General features: G+C 36.7%; 1 protein-coding gene across 1 annotated transcript; it reads left to right on the top strand.

Moving 5' to 3' along the window:
• Nucleotides 1-1,580: 1,580 nt before the first annotated feature.
• LOC149816637 (uncharacterized) lies at nt 1,581-2,985 on the top strand. The gene is made up of 2 exons (XM_089987972.1): nt 1,581-1,810; nt 2,751-2,985. The coding sequence occupies exons 1-2, from the start codon at nt 1,590-1,592 to the stop codon at nt 2,848-2,850; spliced, it is 321 nt and encodes a 106-aa protein (XP_089844098.1). The 5' UTR covers nt 1,581-1,589; the 3' UTR covers nt 2,851-2,985.
• Nucleotides 2,986-23,898: the final 20,913 nt, after the last annotated feature.

Below are 23,898 nucleotides of genomic sequence, written 5' to 3' on the forward strand. Positions count from 1 at the left end.
GGTGTGAATGATTAAAAATTTTATTTGAATGTATTATAATACTTGATACGAATGATTCGAATGCATTGTAATACTTGATGTGAATGATTTCAATTATCTGAATGTATTATAATTTATGCAACGAATGATTTGAATTAGTGCAATACTTGATGTGAATGATTTGAATTATTTGAATGCATTGCAATGCTTGATGTGAATGACTTGAATGCATTGTAATACTTGATGTGAATTATTTGAATGTATTGTATGACATATGTTATTTGTTAGAATATGGTTCGTGGAGGTTATAGTGGTCGCTCATCCAGTAGTAGCCAGGCTCAGCCTTCATCTTCACGGGCTCCTGTGATAGGTATATCATATAACTAATTGGATGCTTGATTAGTTCAAATGCGCATTCTGAGAATTTCTAATATATTTTTTTACAGATGATGTTGCGCCTGTACACGACCCACCTATACCAGTTGATCACACAAGTCAAGAGCCAACACAGGAAACAGGGTCTTCTCAGGCTGGCACAAGAAGACTCATTCGAATAGTGTATATCGATAATCGACCGTAAGTATTTTGTTTTTAATTATTGCATATTTTTTAAATATTTTATATTGATATTTACTGTGTAACAATTCATGTGCAGCACAAGGTTTGAGCCACAAGAAGTAGTACGAGAGATTAGGAATTCACTTCTTCAACATCTACCAGGACCAGTTGCTCAATGGAAAGAGTACCCAAAGGAGGTGTTAGACAGATTGTGGTCCTCATTCATGGTATACAGTTGTTCCTCATAGTTAATGTGTTTCATAGTTAATTTATTTAAGCAATGTCTACAGAATGACTGAAAATATTTGTAGGCTTCGAATCGCTTCGCAACTACGGTGGAAGAAAATGATGCAAGGAAGGTGTGGCAGAAGGTGGCTGCCAATCGATTTGCAGACATGCTGCACACTATGAAGACTGCAGCAAAAAAAGCATCTGGCGTAGTAGATGATCCATTACTATGGAAGGGCCATGGTCCTATTACTATCAGGAGAGATTACTGGGATGAAATGTGCGATAAGTGGGCGGGAGATGCATTTAGAAATCGCTTTGCGAAGGCTGCACAAAATCGATCGAAGATGCCCGAAGCCTATCTACACACAGGTGGATCTAAGACATTTGGGAGCCACTTAAAGAAAATGGTAACTCATCAATATATAATATTAATTTTATAAGTATTGTTGCAAACTTGTGTACTAAATCTTTTGTCATTTAACTTCGCAGGAAGCAGAAAAAGGAGGCAGTGTACCATATAAAGATGTGTTTGTAGAAACACATAAACGGAAGACCACGGGAGTCTTATCAGAGAAGGCGAGAACGACAACGGTATGTATTAATTCTATTAATAATCATTGCAATATATATGCAAGTTATCATAATGTTATCATTAATTATTAATGAATACTTTAAACATTATTTTGTAGGAGGCATATGAGCAACAAATGGTAGAGCGATATGGCGATGACGCTACTCAACATCCATCATTTGATCCTATAGCATGGGTGACTGCAGCAGGTGAACCCAAAAAAGGTCACGTGTTCGGGTTTGGGAGTAATATGAACACTTCACCAGTTATTGGTTCTTCCAGTTACGGCTCACCGACTTCTTGCGCCGACATAAGCTCCAAGCAGCCGACTATTCTTTCCAGTGATGATGTACGCGAGATCATTAATGAATCACTGAATAACTACTTCCAATACACCGTCGCCCCTTTCTCCGAAATGAGATCAAGGCCGCTGTTCAGGATAGAGGATCTTCGATTCCAGGTCCCTCTCAGGTATAATCACATATTCAGTTTTTTGTCTGCCTTAGAAAACATATGAGCATAATCGAATCACATATATAACTTTTTGCCTGCCTAAAAACACATATGAGCATGTTATAATCACATATTCAGTTTTTTGACTGCCTTAGAGCACATATGAGCATGCTATAATAACATATAGAGTTTTTTTATTGCATTAGAGCACATATGAGCATGCTATAATCACATATAAAGTTTTTTGCCTGCCTAAGAACACATATGAGCATGATAGAATCACATATAAAGTTTTTTTGACTGCATTAGAACACATATGAGCATGCTATAATCACATATTCAGTTTTTTGACTGCCTAAGAACACATATGAGCATATTATAATCACATATTCAGTTTTTTGACTGCCTTAGCACACATATGAGCATGCTATAATAACATATAGAGTTTTTTTACTGCCTTAGAACACATATGAACATGTTATATATCATTTATGATAAAATCACATATAAAATTTTTTGCTTTGCCTGCCTTAGAGCACATATGAGCATGCTATATTCACATATTCAATTTTTTGACTGCCTTAGCACACATACGAGCATGATCGAATCACATATATAGTTTTTTGCCTGCCTTAAAGCACATCTGAGCATGGTAGAATCACATATAGAGTTTTTCTAGATGCCTTAGAACACATATGAACATGCTATAATCACATATTCAATTTTTTGACTGCCTTAGCACACATATGAGCATGATAGAATCACATATATATATATATATATATATATATATATAACTTTTTGTCTGCCTTAGAGCACATATGAGCATGATAGAATCACATATAGAGTTTTTTTATTGCCTTAGATCACACATGAGCACATGATAAAATCACATATAGTGTGTAATTTATTTCATTATATTTTGTTTATCAATACTGACTGTTCTTTTCTTGTGTAGGCTGCTAGCGATAATCAGCGTAGTGGAGCTGAAGGGACAGATAAAGACAATGAACAAGAAGACGCACAAAATCTTGGCGATGATTAGAGGCCTGTGTTGAAGAAGTTCTATTTTTTTTATGTTTCCTAATTGTAATTGTTGAATTGTAAATAATTAAACTTCTTAATTTTAAGGTGGAACGATTAATTGTTGTAGATTCTTGTTATATGAAATTTTTTGTGTGGTTTGTTTTTTATTTACAGGAAATATAAATTGTACAGGAAATAGAAATTGCTCGGTATTTAATTTTCAAATAATTTTTTTTTAATTTTTTTTCGTGTTTGCGACGGATTAGCGACGGAACCATCCGTCGCTATTTATATTAATCTAGCGACGGCATAGCGACGGAAGTAAATCCGTCGCCAAGCCGTGGTCGCCGTTTAGTACCGACGGATTGACGACGGAATATAGCGCTCGTTATTCCGTCGCAATTAGCGACGGACCTGGCGACGGAATAATTCCGTCGCCAGTTAGCGTCGAAATATTCGCGACGTAAGCATACTGTCGCCTCGTTGTCGCTAATCCGTCGCTAACCATGTTAGCGACGGAATGTGGTCGTCGCTAATCTACTGCTTTGTTGTAGTGATAATTCGGTAGCCTGAACCCTTGAATGATTTGAAAGTGCTGCCAAATATGATGGATTCAATCAATTAATTTCAAATATATTTCTCACCGTTTCCTTCTAGCTCATTTCCATCAAATGCACTCAATTATCATTTTCCAAACTGAGCCTTATCTCAATCAGATTTGGGTCGATGTGTAGAGCAGATAGTAAATGCTCTACCACACAGTAGACGCTGCTAATTAGCTTTGAAAGGCATAATAATATTTGATCATGGTGGCCTGACCATCTATAGCCAATTCTCTTTCTTTGATAGCGGTCATAGGAGGGTTCAGAAAGGATCTGATCTACGATAGAGACTGAAAACATAGCTGGAAACCATGGGTGCAAGTCATATCAACCCAATCTGATCACATGGATGCATTTATAAGCATAATCTTTTTGCTAGGTGACGCACCTGCACGTGTTTTCACTGCATAAATATTATACATTTTTTTTTGAGATGTATATGAAATCTGTGAGCATTGTGAGTGATTGATTTATCAAGACATTGCAAAACCTGCAATTGCACAATCCAAACAGAACTTCACATCTGTAAGATCTAATTTGTCCAAAAAACTAACGAGTGGTGAAATTATGATATTTTCACTCATCGTGACTTGATGTTGATCTGAGCAAATACTAACTCGATCGCTGATCATGATCTGATTAGATCCCGCAGAATCTAAAGCCAACAAGGTTGCACTTGTTTTTGTGTGAACCATGTTTGATTTTTGACAGGAGGCTGGGCATGTAGCTAAACTTGAAGCATACAGGCGCTTCATTTGAAATTAATCTAATTATCATTAGCCCAAATTTCCAAATATCTATTTCGTTCAACTAGGGATGCCAATGGTATGGGTTTGGGTTTGGGTCAAATAGCCGAGGGAATCCAAGTTCGTTTGATTGAGTTTGGTAAAAGATTTCACAACGGATTATCAAATCAAGTGGAATTCGGTATTCAATACCAGCATCGTATAGGTTATGCATCAATTCAGTTGGATGGTTATAAATGGGTATTAAAGCTAGTGTTTTGAGTCACATAAGCGCATTTGGAAAAGGTTAACCACAACAGCCATGTATCCAATTAAAGACAACTTAAAAGTGTTGGTTATGTGCCGGAAAGCAGGGCTGGTAAACGAGCCCAGTCAACTGAAACAAAGGCTGTTCAGGCTTGGCTCATTTTCTTGTGTCGTACCGAGCTTGAGCTCATGAAAAGCCTCAGCTAAACAAACTGAGCACAAGAAAGCTCATTTACATCAAAACACTACAAGAAAAATGCTACTTACCGACAGAAATTTGCGACGCATTTTTTTCGTCTTCAATTTGCGACGGATTAGCGAGCGAAAACTATTTCTCGCTAACGTTTGAAATATTTGCAAAATTAGCGACGAAAATATCTCCATCGCTAAAGCCGTCGCTAATTAGCGAGGGATTAGCGACAACATTTTTTCGTCGCCAAAACACTAAAAAAAATGCTAATTAGCGACAGAATTAGCGAGGGAATTTTTCCGTCCCTAATTCATCGCTAATTAGAAACGGATTAGGGACGGAAAATTTCCCTCGCTAATTTTCGTCCCACCTAAGGCGCGAAATTTTCCCTCCCTCCGTTCAAAAATCTTCCTCCCTTTGTTTTTCCCTCCCGTTCGATTTAAACCATCCCCACTTGAGGCGCTTCTCAGGACGCCAGAAGCCCTGCTGACGACGCACACAAAGAGTCGATCCCCACCTATGGAGAAGTTGCAGATGGAGCCGCCGTGGCTTCGCCGAAGCCGAGACATCAAGGGGGGCGACGAAGAGGAGGCTGCTGTTGGGGAGCCACTGGAGCCTGCTGGAGTCGAAGAGAGTGGCAACAAAGAGGAGGCTGCTGTTGGGGAGCCACTGGAGCCTGCCGGAGTCGCCGACGGACCAGCCGGGGGTCTCGTAGTAGAAATTTGATTGCTTCCCGGTGTGGCTGTCCCACACCCCTATGATGTACTCGTTGCTCCTCCCCCTGCAGCTCGCGAAGATCCGCGCGGAGTCGCAGCTGAAGCTGAGCGCCCCCGCCGTGAAGCTCTTCGGCTGGTTCTTGTGGCAGACCTGGAACTTGAAGAGGAGCTCCCCCCGAAATGCGCCCCCGTCGTGAAGCTCTTCGGCTAGTTCTCGTGGCAGACTTGGAACTTGAAGAGGAGCTCCCCCCAGATCCGCGCGGAGTCGCAGCCTGCCGGAACACGCCAGTTCTGTGCAAAAAAATTGCTCCTTGCCGGAGAACGCGCCGCCAGCGAGCGATTTTTTTTTTAAATTAAACGACAGATTAGCAACGAATATTATCTATCGCTAATTTAAAATAATGAAGGATTCACGATGAATCATATCCGTCGCAAATTAGCGACGTAATTAGCGGCGAATAAGTTCTGACACTACTTAGCATCAAAAAATTTGCGATGAAAACTTTTCATCGCTAATCCAACGCTAATCCGTTGCTAAACAGTTTAGCGACGGATTAGCATCGGATTAGATACGAATTTAGGTCGTTGCTAATCCACAGGTTTCTTGTAGTGAAATATAGGTTGAGAATAATAGAATTTAAACCCTCGACACCTAAACCAAGCTCTATCTTATTTACAAACTAAATAATTGTTTCAAACTTATAACCAATAGGATTTGAACTCTGAACTTATTGCTTGCAGGCCAAAACACTTCAACCATCTTCATTCTATAATCTAAAATATACGTACAATATACTTATTATTAATAAACAAGCCTATATAGATCTCATCAAAAAAATAAACAAGCTCATACGAGTCGAGCCGAGATGAACATTGGTTGTTTATGCTTGAGCTTATTGAGCCTGCACTAAAAGAAAATTGGTCAATAGCGGCGATTCAGTAACGATGACACAAATAGTCACCACTATTTCTGGAGTTGAATTGCCTCAATAACAGTGACTTTATATATCATCATTATAGATATATCTATAATGGCACCTTTATATATCTCCGTTAAAGATATATATGTCTCTAACGATGATTAATAAATATCGCCATTATAGATTGTCTTTATTGGCGACATATGTAGCGGTTAAATATTACCATTGAAATATTTTTGATGATAATATTTAATAGCCATTAAATATCACTGTTATTGATCAATAACAATGACATTATAACATCGTCGTTATATGGTTTACTCTATAACAATGACCTTGTATGTCGTCGTTATAGATGTATCATTAACAATGTCATGTGTGGCCGTTAAATCTTGCGGTTAAGGCCATTAAATGTCATCATTATTGATCAATAACGATAATATATAACATTGTCGTTATAAGTTTTACTCTATAGCGATGACCTTGTATGAAGTCGTTATCAATATATCATTAACGATGATATGTATGACTGTTAAATATATAAGGATTAGGGTTTCACTCAATAACAGTGACATAAATGTCATCATTATTGAGTCTATAATTAGGGCTCAACAGACCCTCTAAATATTTTTTTTCGCTCTCTCTTTCTAGTTCTCTCTCTAGCCTTCGTCTCCCTTGCTCGAATGACATTGCCGAACCCCGACCTCCCTCCTCCCTACCAAGCTAACGCCGCCGAACATCGGTCTCCCTCCTCCCTGCTTGGCTGACGCCACCGAACCCCGACCACCCTCTCAAAGGTCTCTCTCTCTCTCTCCCTCCTTGTACACTTCTCTTTCTTCTTCTTTTTTTTCTCCCCTTGTTGTCAGCTCTGTCGAGCCCAGCCTGAGCTGGGTTCGACTCATTGTGTAGATCTTTAGGATGGCATTGATGGATAATTCTGAGTGTCCAAAAACAATATCAAAGAAATGTTTGGTGGTGCTTCATTATTATGTGAAGCTATTTGGAAGTATCGGCTTTCTTTTTAGTAATGTTTGTTGTCATTCAATGCTTTAGTTACTAATATTCTAGTTAATTTGTTTATCCCTATCCAACAATGATAGCCACCATGTTTTGCTTAGGGTGGATCTGCATTCAAATAAGAAAGCTGAGGAGCCAATTTTGATTCATAAAAAAGGGACCAAGGTGGTAGGGCTTCACTGCAATCCCGTCCAACCAGAACTTTTTCTAAGTTGTGGCAGTGATCACTTTGTCAGTAGCTCATGCAATATTTTAGTTTGTTAATGGTGAAATATGCAATATTTTAGTTGGTAGTATATTACCTCTATCTTTTTCTCAGTTTGTTGTCCATAATATGTAACATCCGAACTATTTAATTTTTACCATGAAGTAATAAATTGTGCTTGAGTCGTTGATTAGCATACATCCAATCACTAAAGCTAAAAACATAAATGTTTGTTTTTTTGACCGATTTTATGTATCACAAATGAGTGCAATATCACTAGCTAAGCTATTCTTTAACCATGACTATCTATTGTAATATGAACTCTGATCTTTTACTCTAATTAGAGAATGAACGTCACATCTTATCGTGATTTGTACTGGAATGGAAAAATGTTCATACTCTAATTGTACATGACAGAGATGCAGAAAGGTAAATCTAAACCTTTTTCCACCATCACCTTTTCCCACCTCCCCTGCTTCAACTGTTCTACATGACAACTGATTAGTATTTGGAGCTCCATAGGTTTGAATGACATCTTGGCTTCTATTGCAAAGCTTCCATGGAGATCAAAATCATTAATGTCATGGAACTTGAACCAACAGGGAGAGGGTTGTGTATGTTCTCCCCCGATGATTCACTGAATCCCACGTCTGTGTTCGGGGCTTTGAATGAGCACCACGTATACAAGCACATGGGGCTCGTATTCCCGTGTATGTTGACATAACTTTGCATCGGACTCTGGTGTTGTTGCAAAGACTTAAGTACCCTTTCTTGCTATTCTTCTCATAAAGTGATGGTTTGAGAAAATGATAAAAATGCCCTTCATTCAAAAAAGAAAAAACAAACAGTTCAAAAAAGGACAAACATGTCCTCCATCCAGAAAGTCCAGGATGATGTTGACTCTTCAAAGTCTTCTTCTTTTTCTGTTCAAAAAAAGGACAAACATGTCTTCTTCTTCTTTCTCCGTAAAACACTGTAAAACCCTCTCTCTCTAGAGAAGAAATCAAGGGAAACAAAGAGTTCTTCCTGGAGAAAGCCATGAACAACAACCCTCTCTCTCTCTCTCTCTACTTCTGTGCACATCCAACAGACGATCCTACATTGCTCCATCGTCATCTTCTTCTTCTTCCTTCTTCGTAAAACATTGTAAAACCCTCTCTCTCTCTCTAGAGAAGAAATCAAGGGAGGTAAAGGGTTCCTCCTGGAGAAGGCCATGAACACCAACCCTCTCACTCACTCTCCCTTCTCTCTCTACTTATGTGCCTGATTTAGAGTTTTTGCCCTTACAGGAGGGGGGTCCGGGGGTTCATCCCAGCGTGGGTAGCATCATTCAACTAAATGAGTTGTAGATCCTGATTCGGAGTTTTTACCGTTATAGGAGAGGGGTCTGGGGGCTCCTCCCAACGTGGGTAGCATCATTCAACTTGAAGAGTTGTGGAGTCTGATTCAAAGTTTTTACCCATTCATATTTTAAGGCATTAGATCTCATGTTTGAACATCCACGATGTGCAGTTTGCTTTCATTATGTTCAGTTGCTCTCTAGATTATACTTTGAATTCTTGTGCATTTTAGATCTATCGATTTGTATGTAACCAGAGCTCATTTTAACTTGAATTTTTTACTGCAACTTTATGAATATGTCTTCATGCTCTCCACTAAAAATCAGATCATTCTGAGTTTGTTTGATCCACTTTAAAAATCGAGATTCAAAACCTGTTATTTTGCATCGTCAGGATTTTAGCAGAATCAGGACCAACTTGCGGAAGTGATTTCTCCCTAACCAGAGATGATCTTTCCGATTCGTAAAAAGGGTTGTTTTTACATTGAATCTAGTTTCTTCATACCAAATTTCAGTGATTTCTATGGTGTTTTCGTACCAGTTTCGGGTCAAACACTATAACCTTATCACCCTGTGTCATTTTAATGGCTCAGATTTTGATCCATTTTGTTTGAATTTTATTTTCCTAATGGAAGATCATTTTTCCATTTTGTAAAACGAGTTCTCTTCGTTTATGTGTCTAGTTCATCCCTGTACATTTTCAGAATTTTTCATGGTCAATTACTATTTTATTTTGATTAAATACCAGAACCTTATATCCAGATTTTATAAATGTTCTGATTTTGGCCCCCATATCATGACTGTTGTAGCACTTCTTCAACAAATCGTTATTTGATTTGCAATATTCTTCAGCAAATTATTGTTATGATTTTTTTGAGTCTCTAATGAGTCTCTACTATGATTTGTAGTATTTTTGGGTCTCCAACGAGCCTCACAATGATTTATAGTGTTGTTCGATCTTTTAACTATGATTTATAGTGCTTTGGGGTCTCCAACGAGCCCCACAATGATTTGTAGTATTTTTCAGTCTTTTAACTATGATTTATAGTGTTTTCGGGTCTCTAACGATACCCACAGCGATTTATAGTGTTGTTGGACCTCGCTATAGCGATTTGTAGTGTTTCTCGCTAAACACTACAGCGATTTGTGATACAAATCGCTCTCCGAATCATGACCAACTTGTCAGGGTCATATCTCCCTAACTAGAGATCGGATTTCAAATCCGTAAAAAATGGTGTCTTCGTTATGAAGTCTAGTTTATTCCTGTAAATTTTCAGCGATTTCTATGGTCATTTGATACCCCATTTGGATCTAAAACCAGACCCCTATCAGTCTACCTTATTTGAGTGACATAGGTTTTTATTTCATTTTGTAAGAGTCATATCTCCCCAACGGAAGATCATTTTTGAAATCCGTAAAAAGGGTTTTCTTTCTCTATGTGTCTAGTTTATATCTGGAAAGTTTTATAACTTTTTATGCTCATTTGATATTTCGAACCTGTTAAAAACCGAGATATGTTATAAAATGTTATAAAACTTAAAAAGTTTGAAACTTCCTCTATGTGTCTCGATTTTTAATAGGTTTGAAATATCAAATGAGCATAAAAAGTTATAAAACTTTCCAGATATAAACTAAACACATAGAGAAAGAAAACCCTTATTACGGATTTGGAAAATGATCTTCCGTTGGGGAGATATGACTCTTACAAAATGAAATAAAAACCTATGTCACTCAAATAAGACAGACTGATAGGGGTCTGGTTTTAGATCCAAATGGGGTATCGAATGACCATAGAAATTGTTGAAAATTTACAGGAATAAACTAGACTTCATAACAAAGATACCACTTTTTACGGATTTGAAATCCGATCTCTGGTTAGGGAGATATGGCCCTGACAAGTTGGTCATGATTCGGATAGCGATTTGTATCACAAATCCTGTAGTGTTTAGCGATTTGTAGTGTTTCTCGCTAAACACTAGAGCGATTTGTGATACAAATCGCTATCCGAATTAGGACCAACTTGTCAGGTTCATATCTCCCTAACCAGAGATCGGATTTCAAATCCGTAAAAAGTAGTGTCTTCGTTATGAAGTCTAGTTTATTCCTGTAAATTTTCAGCGATTTTTATGGTTATTTGATACCCATTTGGATCTAAAACCAGACGCCTATCAGTCTGCCTTATTTGAGTAACATAGGTTTTTATTTCATTTTGTAAGAGTCATATCTCCCCAACGGAAGATCATTTTTCAAATCCGTAAAAAAGGTTTTCTTCCTCTATGTGTCTAGTTTATATCTGGAAAGTTTTATAACTTTTTATGCTCATTTGTTATTTCGAACCTGTTAAAAACCGAGACATGTTATAAAATGTTATAAAACTTAAAAAGTTTGAAACTTTCTCTATGTGTCTCGATTTTTAACAGGTTTGAAATACCAAATGCGCATAAACCGTTATAAAACTTTCCAGATATAAACTAGACACATAGAGGAAGAAAACCCTTTTTACGGATTTGGAAAATGATCTTCCGTTGGGGAGATATGACTCTTACAATATGAAATAAAAACCTGTCACTCAAATAAGACAGACTGATAGGGGTCTGGTTTTAGATCCAAATGGGGTATCAAATGACCATAGAAATCGCTGAAAATTTAAAGGAATAAACTAGACTTCATAACAAAGACACTACTTTTTACGGATTTGAAATCCGATCTCTGGTTAGGGAGATATGACCCAGACAAGTTGGTCCTGATTCGGATAGCGATTTTTATCACAAATCGCTATAGTGTTTAGCTATTTGTAGTGACATAGATTTGTATCACAAATCGCTAAACACTACAGTGATTTGTGATACAAATCGCTATCCGAATCAGGACCAACTTGTCAGGGTCATATCTCCCTAACCAGAGATCAGATTTCAAATCCGTAAAAAATAGTGTCTTCGTTATGAAGTCTAGTTTATTCCTTTAAATTTTCAGCGATTTCTATGGTCATTTGATACCGCATTTGGATCTAAAAACAGAGCCCTATCAGTCTGTCTTATTTGAGTGACATAGGTTTTTATTTCATTTTGTAAGAGTCATATCTCCCCAACGGAAGATCATTTTCCAAATCCGTAAAAAGGGTTTTCTTCCTCTATGTGTCTAGTTTATATCTGGAAAGTTTTATAACTTTTTATGCTCATTTGATATTTCAAACCTGTTAAAAATCGAGACACATAGAGGAAGTTTCAAACTTTTTAAGTTTTATAACATTTTATAACATGTCTCGGTTTTTAACAGGTTCGAAATATCAAATGAGCATAAAAAGTTATAAAACTTTCCAGATATAAACTAGACACATAGAGAAAGAAAACCCTTTTTACGGATTTAAAAAATGATCTTCCGTTGGGGAGATATGACTCTTACAAAATGAAATAAAAACCTATCTCACTCAAATAAGGCAGACTGATAGGGGTCTGGTTTTAGATCCAAATGAGGTATCAAATGACCATATAAATCGCTAAAAATTTACGAGAATAAACTAGACTTCATAACGAAGACACCACTTTTTACGGATTTGAAATCCGATCTCTGGTTAGGGAGATATGACCCTGACAAGTTGGTCCTGATTCGGATAGCGATTTGTATCACAAATCGCTGTAGTGTTTAGCGATAAACACTACAAATCGCTATAGCGAGGTCCAACAACACTATAAATCGCTGTGGGTCTCGTTAGAGACCCGAAAACACTATAAATCATAGTTAAAAGACCGAAAAACACTACAAATCATTGTGGGGCTCGTTGGAGACCCCAAAGCACTATAAATCATAGTTAAAAGATCGAACAACACTATAAATCATTGTGAGGCTCGTTGGAGACCCAAAAATACTATAAATCATAGTAGAGACTAAAAAAAATCATAACAATAATTTGCTGAAGAATATTGTCAATCAAATAATGATTTGTTGAAGAAGTGCTACAACAGTCATGATATGGGGGCCAAAATTAGAACATTTATAAAATCTGGATACAAGGTTCTGGTATTTAATCAAAATAAAATAGTAATTGACCATGAAAAAATCTTAAAATTTACAAGGATGAACTAAACACATAAACAAAGAGAACCCGTTTTACAGAATTAAAAAATGATCTTCCATTAGGAAAATAAAATTCAAACAAAATGGATCAAAATCTGAGCCGTTAAAATGACACAGGGTGACAGGGTTATGGTGTTTGACCCAAAACGGGTTTGAAAACACCATAGAAATCGCTGAAATTTGGTATGAACAAACTAGATTCAATTTAAAAAACAACCTTTTTTACGGATCGGAAAAATCATCTCTGGTTAGGGAGAAATCACTTCCGCAAGTTGGTCCTGATTCTGCTAAAATCCTGACGGTGCAAAATAACAGGTTTTGAATCTTGATTTTTAAAGTGGGTCAAACAAACTCAGAATGATCTGATTTTTGGTGGAGAGCATGAAGACATATTCATGAAGTTGCAGTAAAAAATTCAAGTTAAAATGAGCTCTGGTTACAAACAAATCGATAGATCTAAAATGCACAAGAATTCAAAGTATAATCTAGAAAGCAACTGAATATGATGAAAGCAAACTGCACATGCGTGGATGTTCAAAAATGAGAGCTAATTCCTTAAAATATGAATGGATAAAAACTTTGAATCAGACTCCACAACTCTTCAAGTTGAATGATGCTACCCACGCTGGGAGGAGCCCCCAAACCCCCCTCCTGTAAGGGCAAAAACTCTAAATCAGGTTCCACAACTCATCAAGTTGAACGATACTACAGTTAGTGTGCAGGTCAGTCGGTGTTTGATGGAGAAATGTTGGATCATTTGTTGGATGTGCACAGAAGTAGAGATAGAAGGGAGAGAGAGTGAGATGAGGTTTTACCCCTCTCTTGTAAGGGTAAAAACTCTGAATCAGGATCTACAACTCATTTAGTTGAATGATGATACCCACGCTGGGAGGAGCCCCCAAACCCTCATCCTGTAAGGGTAAAAACTCTGAATCAGGCTTCACAAGAGTCAATGTATAGGTCAGTCGGTGCTTGATGGAGCAATGTATGATCTTCTAATGGATCTTCACAGAAGCAGAAATAGAAGGGAGAGAGAGAGTGAAAGGGTTGATGTTCATGGCCTCCTCCAGGGGAGATTTCTTTCTCGGATAATCCTGCAGTGCAGAGACTGGGTCTTAAATAATCATCTTCGGGGCACTTAAGTCTTTACAACCACTCCTTTTCAAGAACCGTCATTTTTTTTTGCACCAATGGAGGAGAGGGTACTTAAGTCTTTGCAATCTTATCAAACTCCAACGCTAATTAATGCTGACAAACATGGGGATACGAGACACACATGCTTACATACATGGTGCTCTTTGGGACCCCCGATCATGAGATGTAGCTAACTGCCCTGTTCGGGGGGGGAACATATAACCTGCTTCGACCAACAGGAGGCTAGAATAAGAGAGGAAGAACCTCTTAAAACTTTGTACTGTACACCTATATCAATATTTAAGCGGTGTGTTCTAGGTTTTAGTCTTTGAAAATTTAGCATGTCACTATTATATTATTTGCATGGATAAATAATATATAGTTTCTAAATGTAGCATACCACTATTATATTAGTATATTATGTGCACACACCACTTAGTTGTGAATATCTAGGGCTGTTATGGTTGTTTATATTGATTGAATCAAAAAATATGCATAGACTACTTAGTTGTGGATATCTAGGGTTGTTACGGTTGCACACACACACACACACACACACACACACACACACACACACACACATATATATATATATATATATATATATATATATATATATATATATATATATATATATATATAGCCAAGTTGAGCTTGGGGGAGGTAGGAGTGGAGATAAGAAGTGTGTGTGTTGTATATACTTTTAGGCATAGACCACTGAGTGGCGTGCTCTATTGTGTGAACATGATAATGTAAATGTTGTGTTGCATGTATGATTTAACTGTAATCATGCTTTAGCTTGTTGCATTTCATGTTATTTTTAATGTGTAGTAAAATGTTATTTTCAATTTTACATCTTTCTTAAATTACTAATTAGAGGCATTTTTTTTCTTTTAAAACAATGCATTTGTGCCCACCCTAATTTAGATTCTTGACTCCGCCACTGTATAAAGATTCTCTTATTGAATATAGTAGGGTCACCGTATATGAATATGGATCAATCTTAGATACAAATTCATGACAGAAGTTCTGAACCTTATACATATGGAATTGATCGATTCCTAGAAGCGACACATGCTCATGTTGATAGAGCTGGTAGGATTCTATGCCCATTTTAGTACTGTAAGAATAAAAAATATGGACCTGTACATCATATCAAAACTCACTTGATTTCACCTGGTTCTACCATAGAATATATTTAGTCTCATGTGAGTGTGATCCAAAGACATGTAGCTGCAGTGCATGTACATGTGCATGCAAGCAAGAGCGAGAATATGACAAAGGATCATGATCAGGTCGATGAATTGTTGGACGATGTTATAATGGAGACAACGTTGGATGCAATTGCAGATGATGATGGTGAACACAGGCTACTTCAAGACTTAATGGGTGATGCTCGGAGCAATCTATATTCAGGTTGTACAAAGTTAACAAAACTAGCTTTCATTCTCAAGCTGTTACATATCAAAACATTGAACAATTAGAGTAATAGATCATTCGACATGCCATTTGATTTGTTGAATGAGGTGTTGCCCAAGTAAAAAAGGTTGTCAAACTTTCATCGCAAGGTGAATAAATTTGTGAATCACACCAACTTTGATTACATAAAAATAGATACATGCATAAATGAATGCATGCTTTTTTTAGAGGGACATAAGAAGAACAAAACATGCTCAAAGTGCAATGCTTTATGATGGTAACCACATAAAGGCAAAGGAATGAAAGTTTCTCAAAAGGTATTTCTATATTATTCCATAAAGTCGAGGTTGCAGTGCTTGTTTATGAAAACAGAAACAACATCATATATGGGGTGACACAAGACCAGACGTGCAAGCGATGAGAACATACTAAGTCATCCATCAGATTTTGCAGTGTGAAAGGAGTTTGCTAGAGAACATATATCGTTCGTGGCAGAACCTCATAATGTTCATCTTGGCTTGGCAATCAACGATTTTAATCCATTCAAAAATATGAGCTTGTCATACAGCATATGGCCTATATTATTATTAACGTATAATCTGCCTCCATGAAAGTGTATGAAAGATCCTTTCATATAACCTTTTCTGCTTATCCCTAGATCAAAGGCACCTAAAAATGAAATAGATGTTTACATGTAGCCATTAATCAAAAATTTGCAAGAGTTATGGGATGAAGGCATTAGCACGTATGATACATCGACTAAACAAATATTTTGGATAAAAACGGCATTAATGTGGACTATCAATGATTTTTCAGCATATACAAACTTATCAGGGTGGTTTATGAAGGGAAACCTAGTGTGTCCAGTTTGCAACGTCCATATAGGGTCGGATAGATTGAAGTTTGGCAAGAAGAAGTGTTATATGGTACACCATTAATTCTTACCACAAGAACACCCATGATATCATCAAAAGAGAGAGTTCGGTGATAAAACAAAGCTTAGAGGGCCACTAAATGAATTATCTGAAGCTAAACTGAAGGAACAATCAAGTAACATTATCAATAATTTTAGAAAAGTATAAGTTGGTAGAAAAAGAAAAGAATGTGCGCCATGTGACATGTATAAGACACAACTTGGATGTGATGCATGTTGAGAACATATATGACAATATCTTATATACACCGCTTGATGTGAAGGAAAAAACAAAGGACAACGATACAATACAAAAAAATTTAAGAGACAAAAAGATACATTGTCACCTGCACTTAGACACAAGCGGTGCAACACCGAAGAAATCGTGTGCACAATGCACATTTTTTAGTAAGCATAAGGAGTTTTTTTATTGGTTAAAGGATGTGAAGTTTTTAGACGGCTATGTGTAGAGATAAACAATGTTAAATTTTGGGGACTTAAAAATCATGATAGCCACATCTTCTTCCAACGGCTACTTCCTATTGCAGTTCATGGATATCTAAAGGAGACGATCTCATTGCTTTTAATCCATCTAAGTGATATGTTTAGACTGTTGTATACAATAATATTGAGAATAGATGCTTTAACAAAGATAAAGGAAAATATTCTAGTAATCTTATGCATTTTGGAGAGAATATTTTCATCTGCATTTTTTACCATCATGGTTCACCTAGTCATTTATCTACCACATGAGGCCGAACTTGCTGGACCAGTGTAATATTGTTAGATGTATCCGAATGAGAGATTCTTTGGTAGATTAAAGTGAACTGTGAGGAACAAAACACGAGCAAAAGCTTCCATTGTTGAGGCATATATTTTCATAGAATTTGTGAGCTTTTGCTCATAATATTTTAGTGATATTGATACTAGATTTAACTGTCCAAATTGGCATGATGATAGGCTCAACATGACAACGACACCTAGTTTGTTTGTATTCTCACATAACATTCACATGCAAGCCGAAGGTGGTTCACCAATTATACTTTTAGATTCGGAACATGCGACAACTCATCAGTATGTACTGGATAACTACATTGAGTATGAGCCGTATCTAATGAAACACAAATAGATAATCGATAGCTTGTGCGACAATGTTCAACAAGCTACAATACGACATGAAAGTGAGTTTGCAAGTTGATTTCTACATAATCAAGAGGATGTATCTCCAAAATTATGAAGTCTTGTAAGAGAATCTAAGCATGAATCACAATCCTATCAAACTTGTGATGTGAAATGTTTTAGGTTTCATGCACAGTCTCGAGGTCAAGACCGTAGTTCTTAGAACATTGGGGTGATAGTCTCATGTTAAGGCGATGTACCGGAGCCTGATGTAGACTATTACAGTGTTTCTAAAAGATATTATCAAAATAAAATATAGTGGACAAAATTAGGTATATATGTTTAGATGTGATTGGTTTGATAATAAGCACATGCATAAGGACAAATACTTTACGTGCGTCAACATGTCTCATAAAACATACGCAAATGATCCTTTTATTTTAGCGTTTCAGGCTAAGCAAGTATTTTATATTAGAGATCCTATAATTAGATAAATGCTTATAGCATAACAGATAATACAAAGAAATGTCACTACAAGAAAAACCCTGTTTAGCGACAGATTTTTTCCGTCGCAAAGTAGCGACGGACTTAGCGAGAGAAACCTATCCATCACCAATCTTCGTAATATTCGCAAAATTAGCGACGAAAAAACTTTCGTTGCTAATTAGCGTCAGATTGGCGACAAAAAATTTTTGCCGCACCATTTCTAGCACATTAGCGATGGATTGGCGACAGAATATTTCTCTCGCTAATTCTGTTGCTATTTTTTGATTAAAGCTACCAAATTAGGGCACATTTTTTCCCACCCTCTGTCTCTCTCGTTGCGCTTAGGGCGCTTTGCCTCCCTCCTCCCCCAGGTTGACTCCGTCGTCGTCTGCATCATCTCCGACGACAACAACCCCTCCTCGCTCACGGAGGAGGAATGCAAAGCCCTAAGCAAGAAGTCCGCGAGGAAGGAAGCTGCTGTCGGTCGTAGCTGCCGCTGCGACTGTCGAGGAGACCGATCCCCTTACTGATAAATACGACGATGTGCCACTGGAGGAGCTCCAGTCAAAGGCAATCAGCGACTAGAGTTGGACGAAGAACAGGTTGTTGACAGTGGAGTTGGAGGGATCATAGGTGTGGATTTTGGTGCCGATGGTTCATTTTGAGGAATTGCAGAAGAGGTAGAGAGAGAGAGAGAGAGAGAGAGAGAGAGATGGGTTCATGCTTATTAATTTCTTTTTTTGTTGGGGGTTTTTGTCACTCGTTAACATATCACTTTTTTGTTGGGGGTTTTTGTTGGCCTAAAATGCATTCATTCTCAAATCCTGTGATGAAACTGAGAATGCTTGGCTTGTACAAAAGTTCAAGAAATAAAAGTATAAAAAAAACACTGCTGATTTCCTAAACCTTTTTGCACTTTCAATTTATTGACAAGTTTTTTTTCATGATTTGCTCAATCGTTTTATATATTTTAATCTTGTTACAACTTACGGTCGTCGGCATTATCACAATGACACTCTTTCTACGTACTGAGATGCACCGGAACACTGTGAATGATGGAGTAATTTATCTGGGTGCTCTGTTTTTTGGGTTAGTCTTACTTATGTTCAATGGCTTTGCTGGGCTTTCTATGACAATTGCAAGACTGCCTATTTTTTATAAGCAAAGAGACTTGTGTTTCTATCCAGCATGGGCGTATTCACTCCCTGCATGGATTGCTAACGTCCCTGTATCAATTGTTGAGGTTGTTGTATGGGTGTTTTTGACTTACTATGTGGTGGGTTTTGATCCAAATGCTGGCAGGTGAGGCATTAATTTCATTTTGAAGATTATTTATATCTCTGATTAAATCATGGCCTCTTTCACATTTTCTGCCTAAACAAGAGAATATTGTATGAACAAGAAATAATAATCTATTGCTTCCCTTAGTTGGAATCTAATGCAATTCAAATACAAAATGTTCTCCCATGCTGTAACTACAGGATGTTCAGGCAATATCTTCTGCTTCTAGCAATTAACCAAATGGCATATGGTCTTTTCCGTTTAATTGCTTCCTTGGACCATGACCTGATTATTTCAAATACATTTGGATCCTTCGCAATGCTTGAGATTGTCGTTCTTGGTGGTTTCATACTCTTCAAGGGTAAGGCTACCATATGGTTGTTCTCTTTCTTTCCTTTTGTTATAGATGCATCCTTCTTTATTAATATTTAAGCATTTTCTTAAAAATTATAGTTATTTAGTGAATCATATTCATTTGCAACAGATGATATTAAGAAATGGTGGATCTGGGGCTATTGGATTTCACCACTTATGTATGGGCATAATGCCATTTCTGTGAATGAATTCCTTGGGAATAGTTGGCGACGAGTAAGTCTTTGAGGGTGGATTATATTTATGTTTTCTGTTACTATAATTTACATCAGGCCTTTTTTCGGTCATCTGTTCATTTTCTTGCATGTCACTTAGTTGTCATTGTTGCATTTTCCATGTGCAATTTTAATCTTCTCCGTTCACCATGAAGATTTTAACAGGCCAAAGCCCTATGTACAGTCACATAATTTTGTGCAATTTAGATAGTGATTACCAATTGCATGTGCTTTAACAGATATGGGATGGAACTCACTGCAAAAGAGTTCGAAGCATGGATGGTCATCAAACAAGAACATGAGTGCTAGCATGGAGCTCATGCATACTATCTTCTGGAAATAGAGACAGACACATCCTTCAACATGATATTCGTGTCCCTACTGACTTTGTTAGCAAACTTGTTGGTCATAAATCTGAGGTGTACTGCTTTTGCTAATGCCATTTTGATTATCTTCCATACTATATGTGCTTGTGTGTTTGTTCATGATGGACAGATTAACATTTATCTTCTACTTTTCCTGCTATAATGATAGGTATGTGGATTAAAATGGTCCCATGATGACAAAGAACTAGCATCAAGTGAAAATGACAATCAGGTCTGCAATATGCTAAGATAGTAATTCATTTGATGCAGAGAACATTTTTCTATGCTTTAAAAATTGATCATTGCTTACAACTGGATGATTTTTTTTGGAACCAGCTCTTGATATGGAACCAACATTCACAACAACCTCTTCTGAAGCTTACAGAGCACACTGCTGCTGTGAAGGCCATTGCTTGGTCACCTCATCAAAGTGGCCTTCTTGCATCAGGTGGTGGAACTGCTAACCGATGCATTCTCTTTTGGAACACTGCAAACAACAATCAAATAAATTTCATAGACACAGGGAGTCAGGTAAAATTTTTGTTATAGTTAAAGATTGAAGCTTTTTTCTGTTTTTCTAATGTTTGTTATTTATTCTCTTTGTTGTTTTTAAAGATTGAAGTTTTTTTCTTTCTCTAGTAATATTTATTCTTTATTTTCTTGATTGTTGATTAACCTCATAATAATGCTGCTACAGGTTTGCAATCTTCTGTGGAGTAAAAATGTAAATGAAATAGTAAGCACTCATGGATATTCCCAGAACCAGATTATGGTGTGGAAGTATCCTAACATGCAAAAGGTACTTCTCTTTTTCCTCTTCTTAATCTTCCCTGTATTTAGCCACACAAAAAGCTTAGTTAGGCCCAACATTTTGTTATAAAGTTTAATCAAATAGATGACATTATGTTCATCTATGATCTTCTTACTGAATTGTTTTTCTTAATTCAAACATAATTTGAAAGAGTTCTCTTTTCTAGTCGGAGTGAGTAGTCCAAGTCTGACCAGTATGACTATGATGAGCTGAGTGTTGGCTGTGCTTGAACAAAGATTCGATAATGATAAGATTTCCGGAGAGTAGTTTGAGTCCACAAGATCACATGAGCCTAATGTATCTTATACATCCAATTTGTCAAGATTTTAGCATTTTCCATGTGCAATTTTTTAATATGGAAAACTGTTGCAATGGAACATACTGTCACATAATTTTGTATATAATGCAACATTTCTTGTGGTAATTATATTCACATCAGCTCTTCACTTGGTCAGCAAATGTGATAGTTTGAATTTGAGCCCGAAGAAAATTATGAAATCCTTGCTAATAAAAATTTAACAATGTTTTGTGGGATCTTTTACCTTTAAATAAATTGTTTATGGGAAAGAGTTTAGTTCCATAGTGTTTAATATGGAAAAGGCGTATGAGGCTCACGCCTCGGCTTGAGGCGCACCTCAAGGCGTATGAGACGCACGCCTTGGGGCTCTTTTTTTTTTAATTTTTTTTTTTAAATTTTGTGACGGATTAGCGATGGATTATATTCCATCGCAAATCCGTCGCTAACTTGCCGACTAAAAGTTAGCGACAGAATTTATCCGAATATACTCTGTCGCTACGACATCGCTAATTAGCGACAAATAAATGCCGTCAGAATTTAGCGATAGAATGGGCGACAAATATATTTCGTCGCTAATTAGCGTCGAAAAATTTATGATGGAAGCTATCCGACGCTAATTTGTCGCTAAGCTATTTAGCGACGAATTAGCATAGGATTAGCGACGGATTTAGGTCGTCGCTAATCCACAAGTTTCTTGTAGTGTGTGTACAAGATTTTATCATCTTCAGTTGAACGGAACGAAGAATAAAATAACGATGTATATCAGGAGGATGATTGCCGAGGGGTTCATTCATTACTCTCCCACACCATCGACGAAGATCCTGTGCTGTTACACCAAGATGATTCAGAGGATGATTGAAAATTAATATTTATGCAAAGGGTTCAACATACCACTGGATCATCTTCGTACCTCTAGAAATTCCATACGAGAGTAAGTTTCTTATTCCCTAAGTTTAGAACTGGTTTTTTTAAATACTCTTATTTAATTATTTATTTTTTTTGGCATTATTGTGCAGCTAGTAAATGGGCTACATTTCTCTCGGAGCATGTTCAACTTTGACTACAAGGTAAGCCTCTATCAAGTCCATTGTTGGTATATCTTAAATTTTTATTAATTGTAATTGTTTGAATTGTTATTATTTGAGTGATTCCATTTGTATTGTTATTGTTTGAATTTTGTTGAATGCCATGTTTGAATTATTATTGTTTTGCATTATTATTATTGAGTTTTATTACATTGTTATTGTTTGAATTTTGTTAAATGTAATGTTTGAATTGTTATTGTTTAAGTGATTCCATTTGCATTATTATTGTTTGAATTTTGTTGAATGTAATGTTTGAATTGTTATTGTTTCGTATTGTTATTGTTTAAATTTTGTTGAATGTATTGTTATTGTTTGAGTGATTCCAGTTGTATTTGCATTGTTATTGTTGAATTTTGTTGCATTTTTATTGTTTGAATTATTATTGTTGAATGTCACAATGCATTGTTATTGTTTCATATGCAAATTCTGTAAAATAATATTTTTTTAAAACTAATATAAAATTTATTTTTTCAGGTTTAAGGCCTATAACGGCGATATTGTTGTGCCACTATTATAGGTCTTAATTCAGTGATAGCCTATAATGGTGACTATGAGGTCACAATTATAGGATATAAAGGTGACTTCATGCTTCCGTTATAGGCTATAACGAAATTTAATTATCGTCGTTATCTCCTATAATGGCGACAATTAAGTCATCGTTATAGCATATAAAGATGACTTCATGCTTTCCATTATAGGTTATAACAGAATTTAATTTTCATCATTATCTCTTATAACGATGACTATGAAGTCGTCGTTAAAGTCTAATCACCGTTATAGGATCATTGTCGTTATTGGCTAACACCGACATATAATTGGCACCATTATTTATCAACAGAGGCCAAAACTAAACGACCACTTTTTGTCACTATTATAGGTCTATAACGATGACAAAGAGAGCAATAACAGTGCCTTTTATCACCGCTTATGGTGCCACTATAGGAGTTCAAATGAGCCTTTTACAAAACCGAATATAAGTCGGCCAATGAGTTTTTCCCAGCCATGCGCGTGACAGATTAGCTCAATGAGTAGGAGCGGCTCATGATTGGTATTAGGTTGAGAAGATATCATGAGTTAGAAATTCATGGTGCACGTCTTTTTTTTCTTGATAGACAACCTGAGGTTATTCATACTCCACCAGTTATACAACATACCATTGGGATTTGAACTTGCAACATCCCAACATACATCATACCATTGGGATTTGAACTGGCAGCATCCCAACACAAGGTGACGTGCACTAACAGCTCCTACCAAAAAAGCTGAGCTCAAGTTGGTATAGGTGCACGTCTTTTGCTGCTACACAAAAACTGGGTGCGATACTTGATAGGCAGCTGGACTTGGGGTTTTAGGCGAATAGGCTTAGTGTTGAAGGCACTTTTTTTGTTGTTAAAAAAAAAAAAAGTTGAAAACTTTATAATGAATATCACATCTATTGATTTTTAAGTACCAACAGACTCAACATGCACTTAATAACTTTGAGAGAAGTACATGCATTGGTCGTGGTCTCTAATGGATGCTCTAAAT

This window comes from Nuphar pumila, chromosome 14 (assembly GCF_984573655.1).
Source record: "Nuphar pumila chromosome 14, dmNupPumi1.hap1.1, whole genome shotgun sequence".
Classification (NCBI taxonomy): domain Eukaryota; kingdom Viridiplantae; phylum Streptophyta; class Magnoliopsida; order Nymphaeales; family Nymphaeaceae; genus Nuphar; species Nuphar pumila.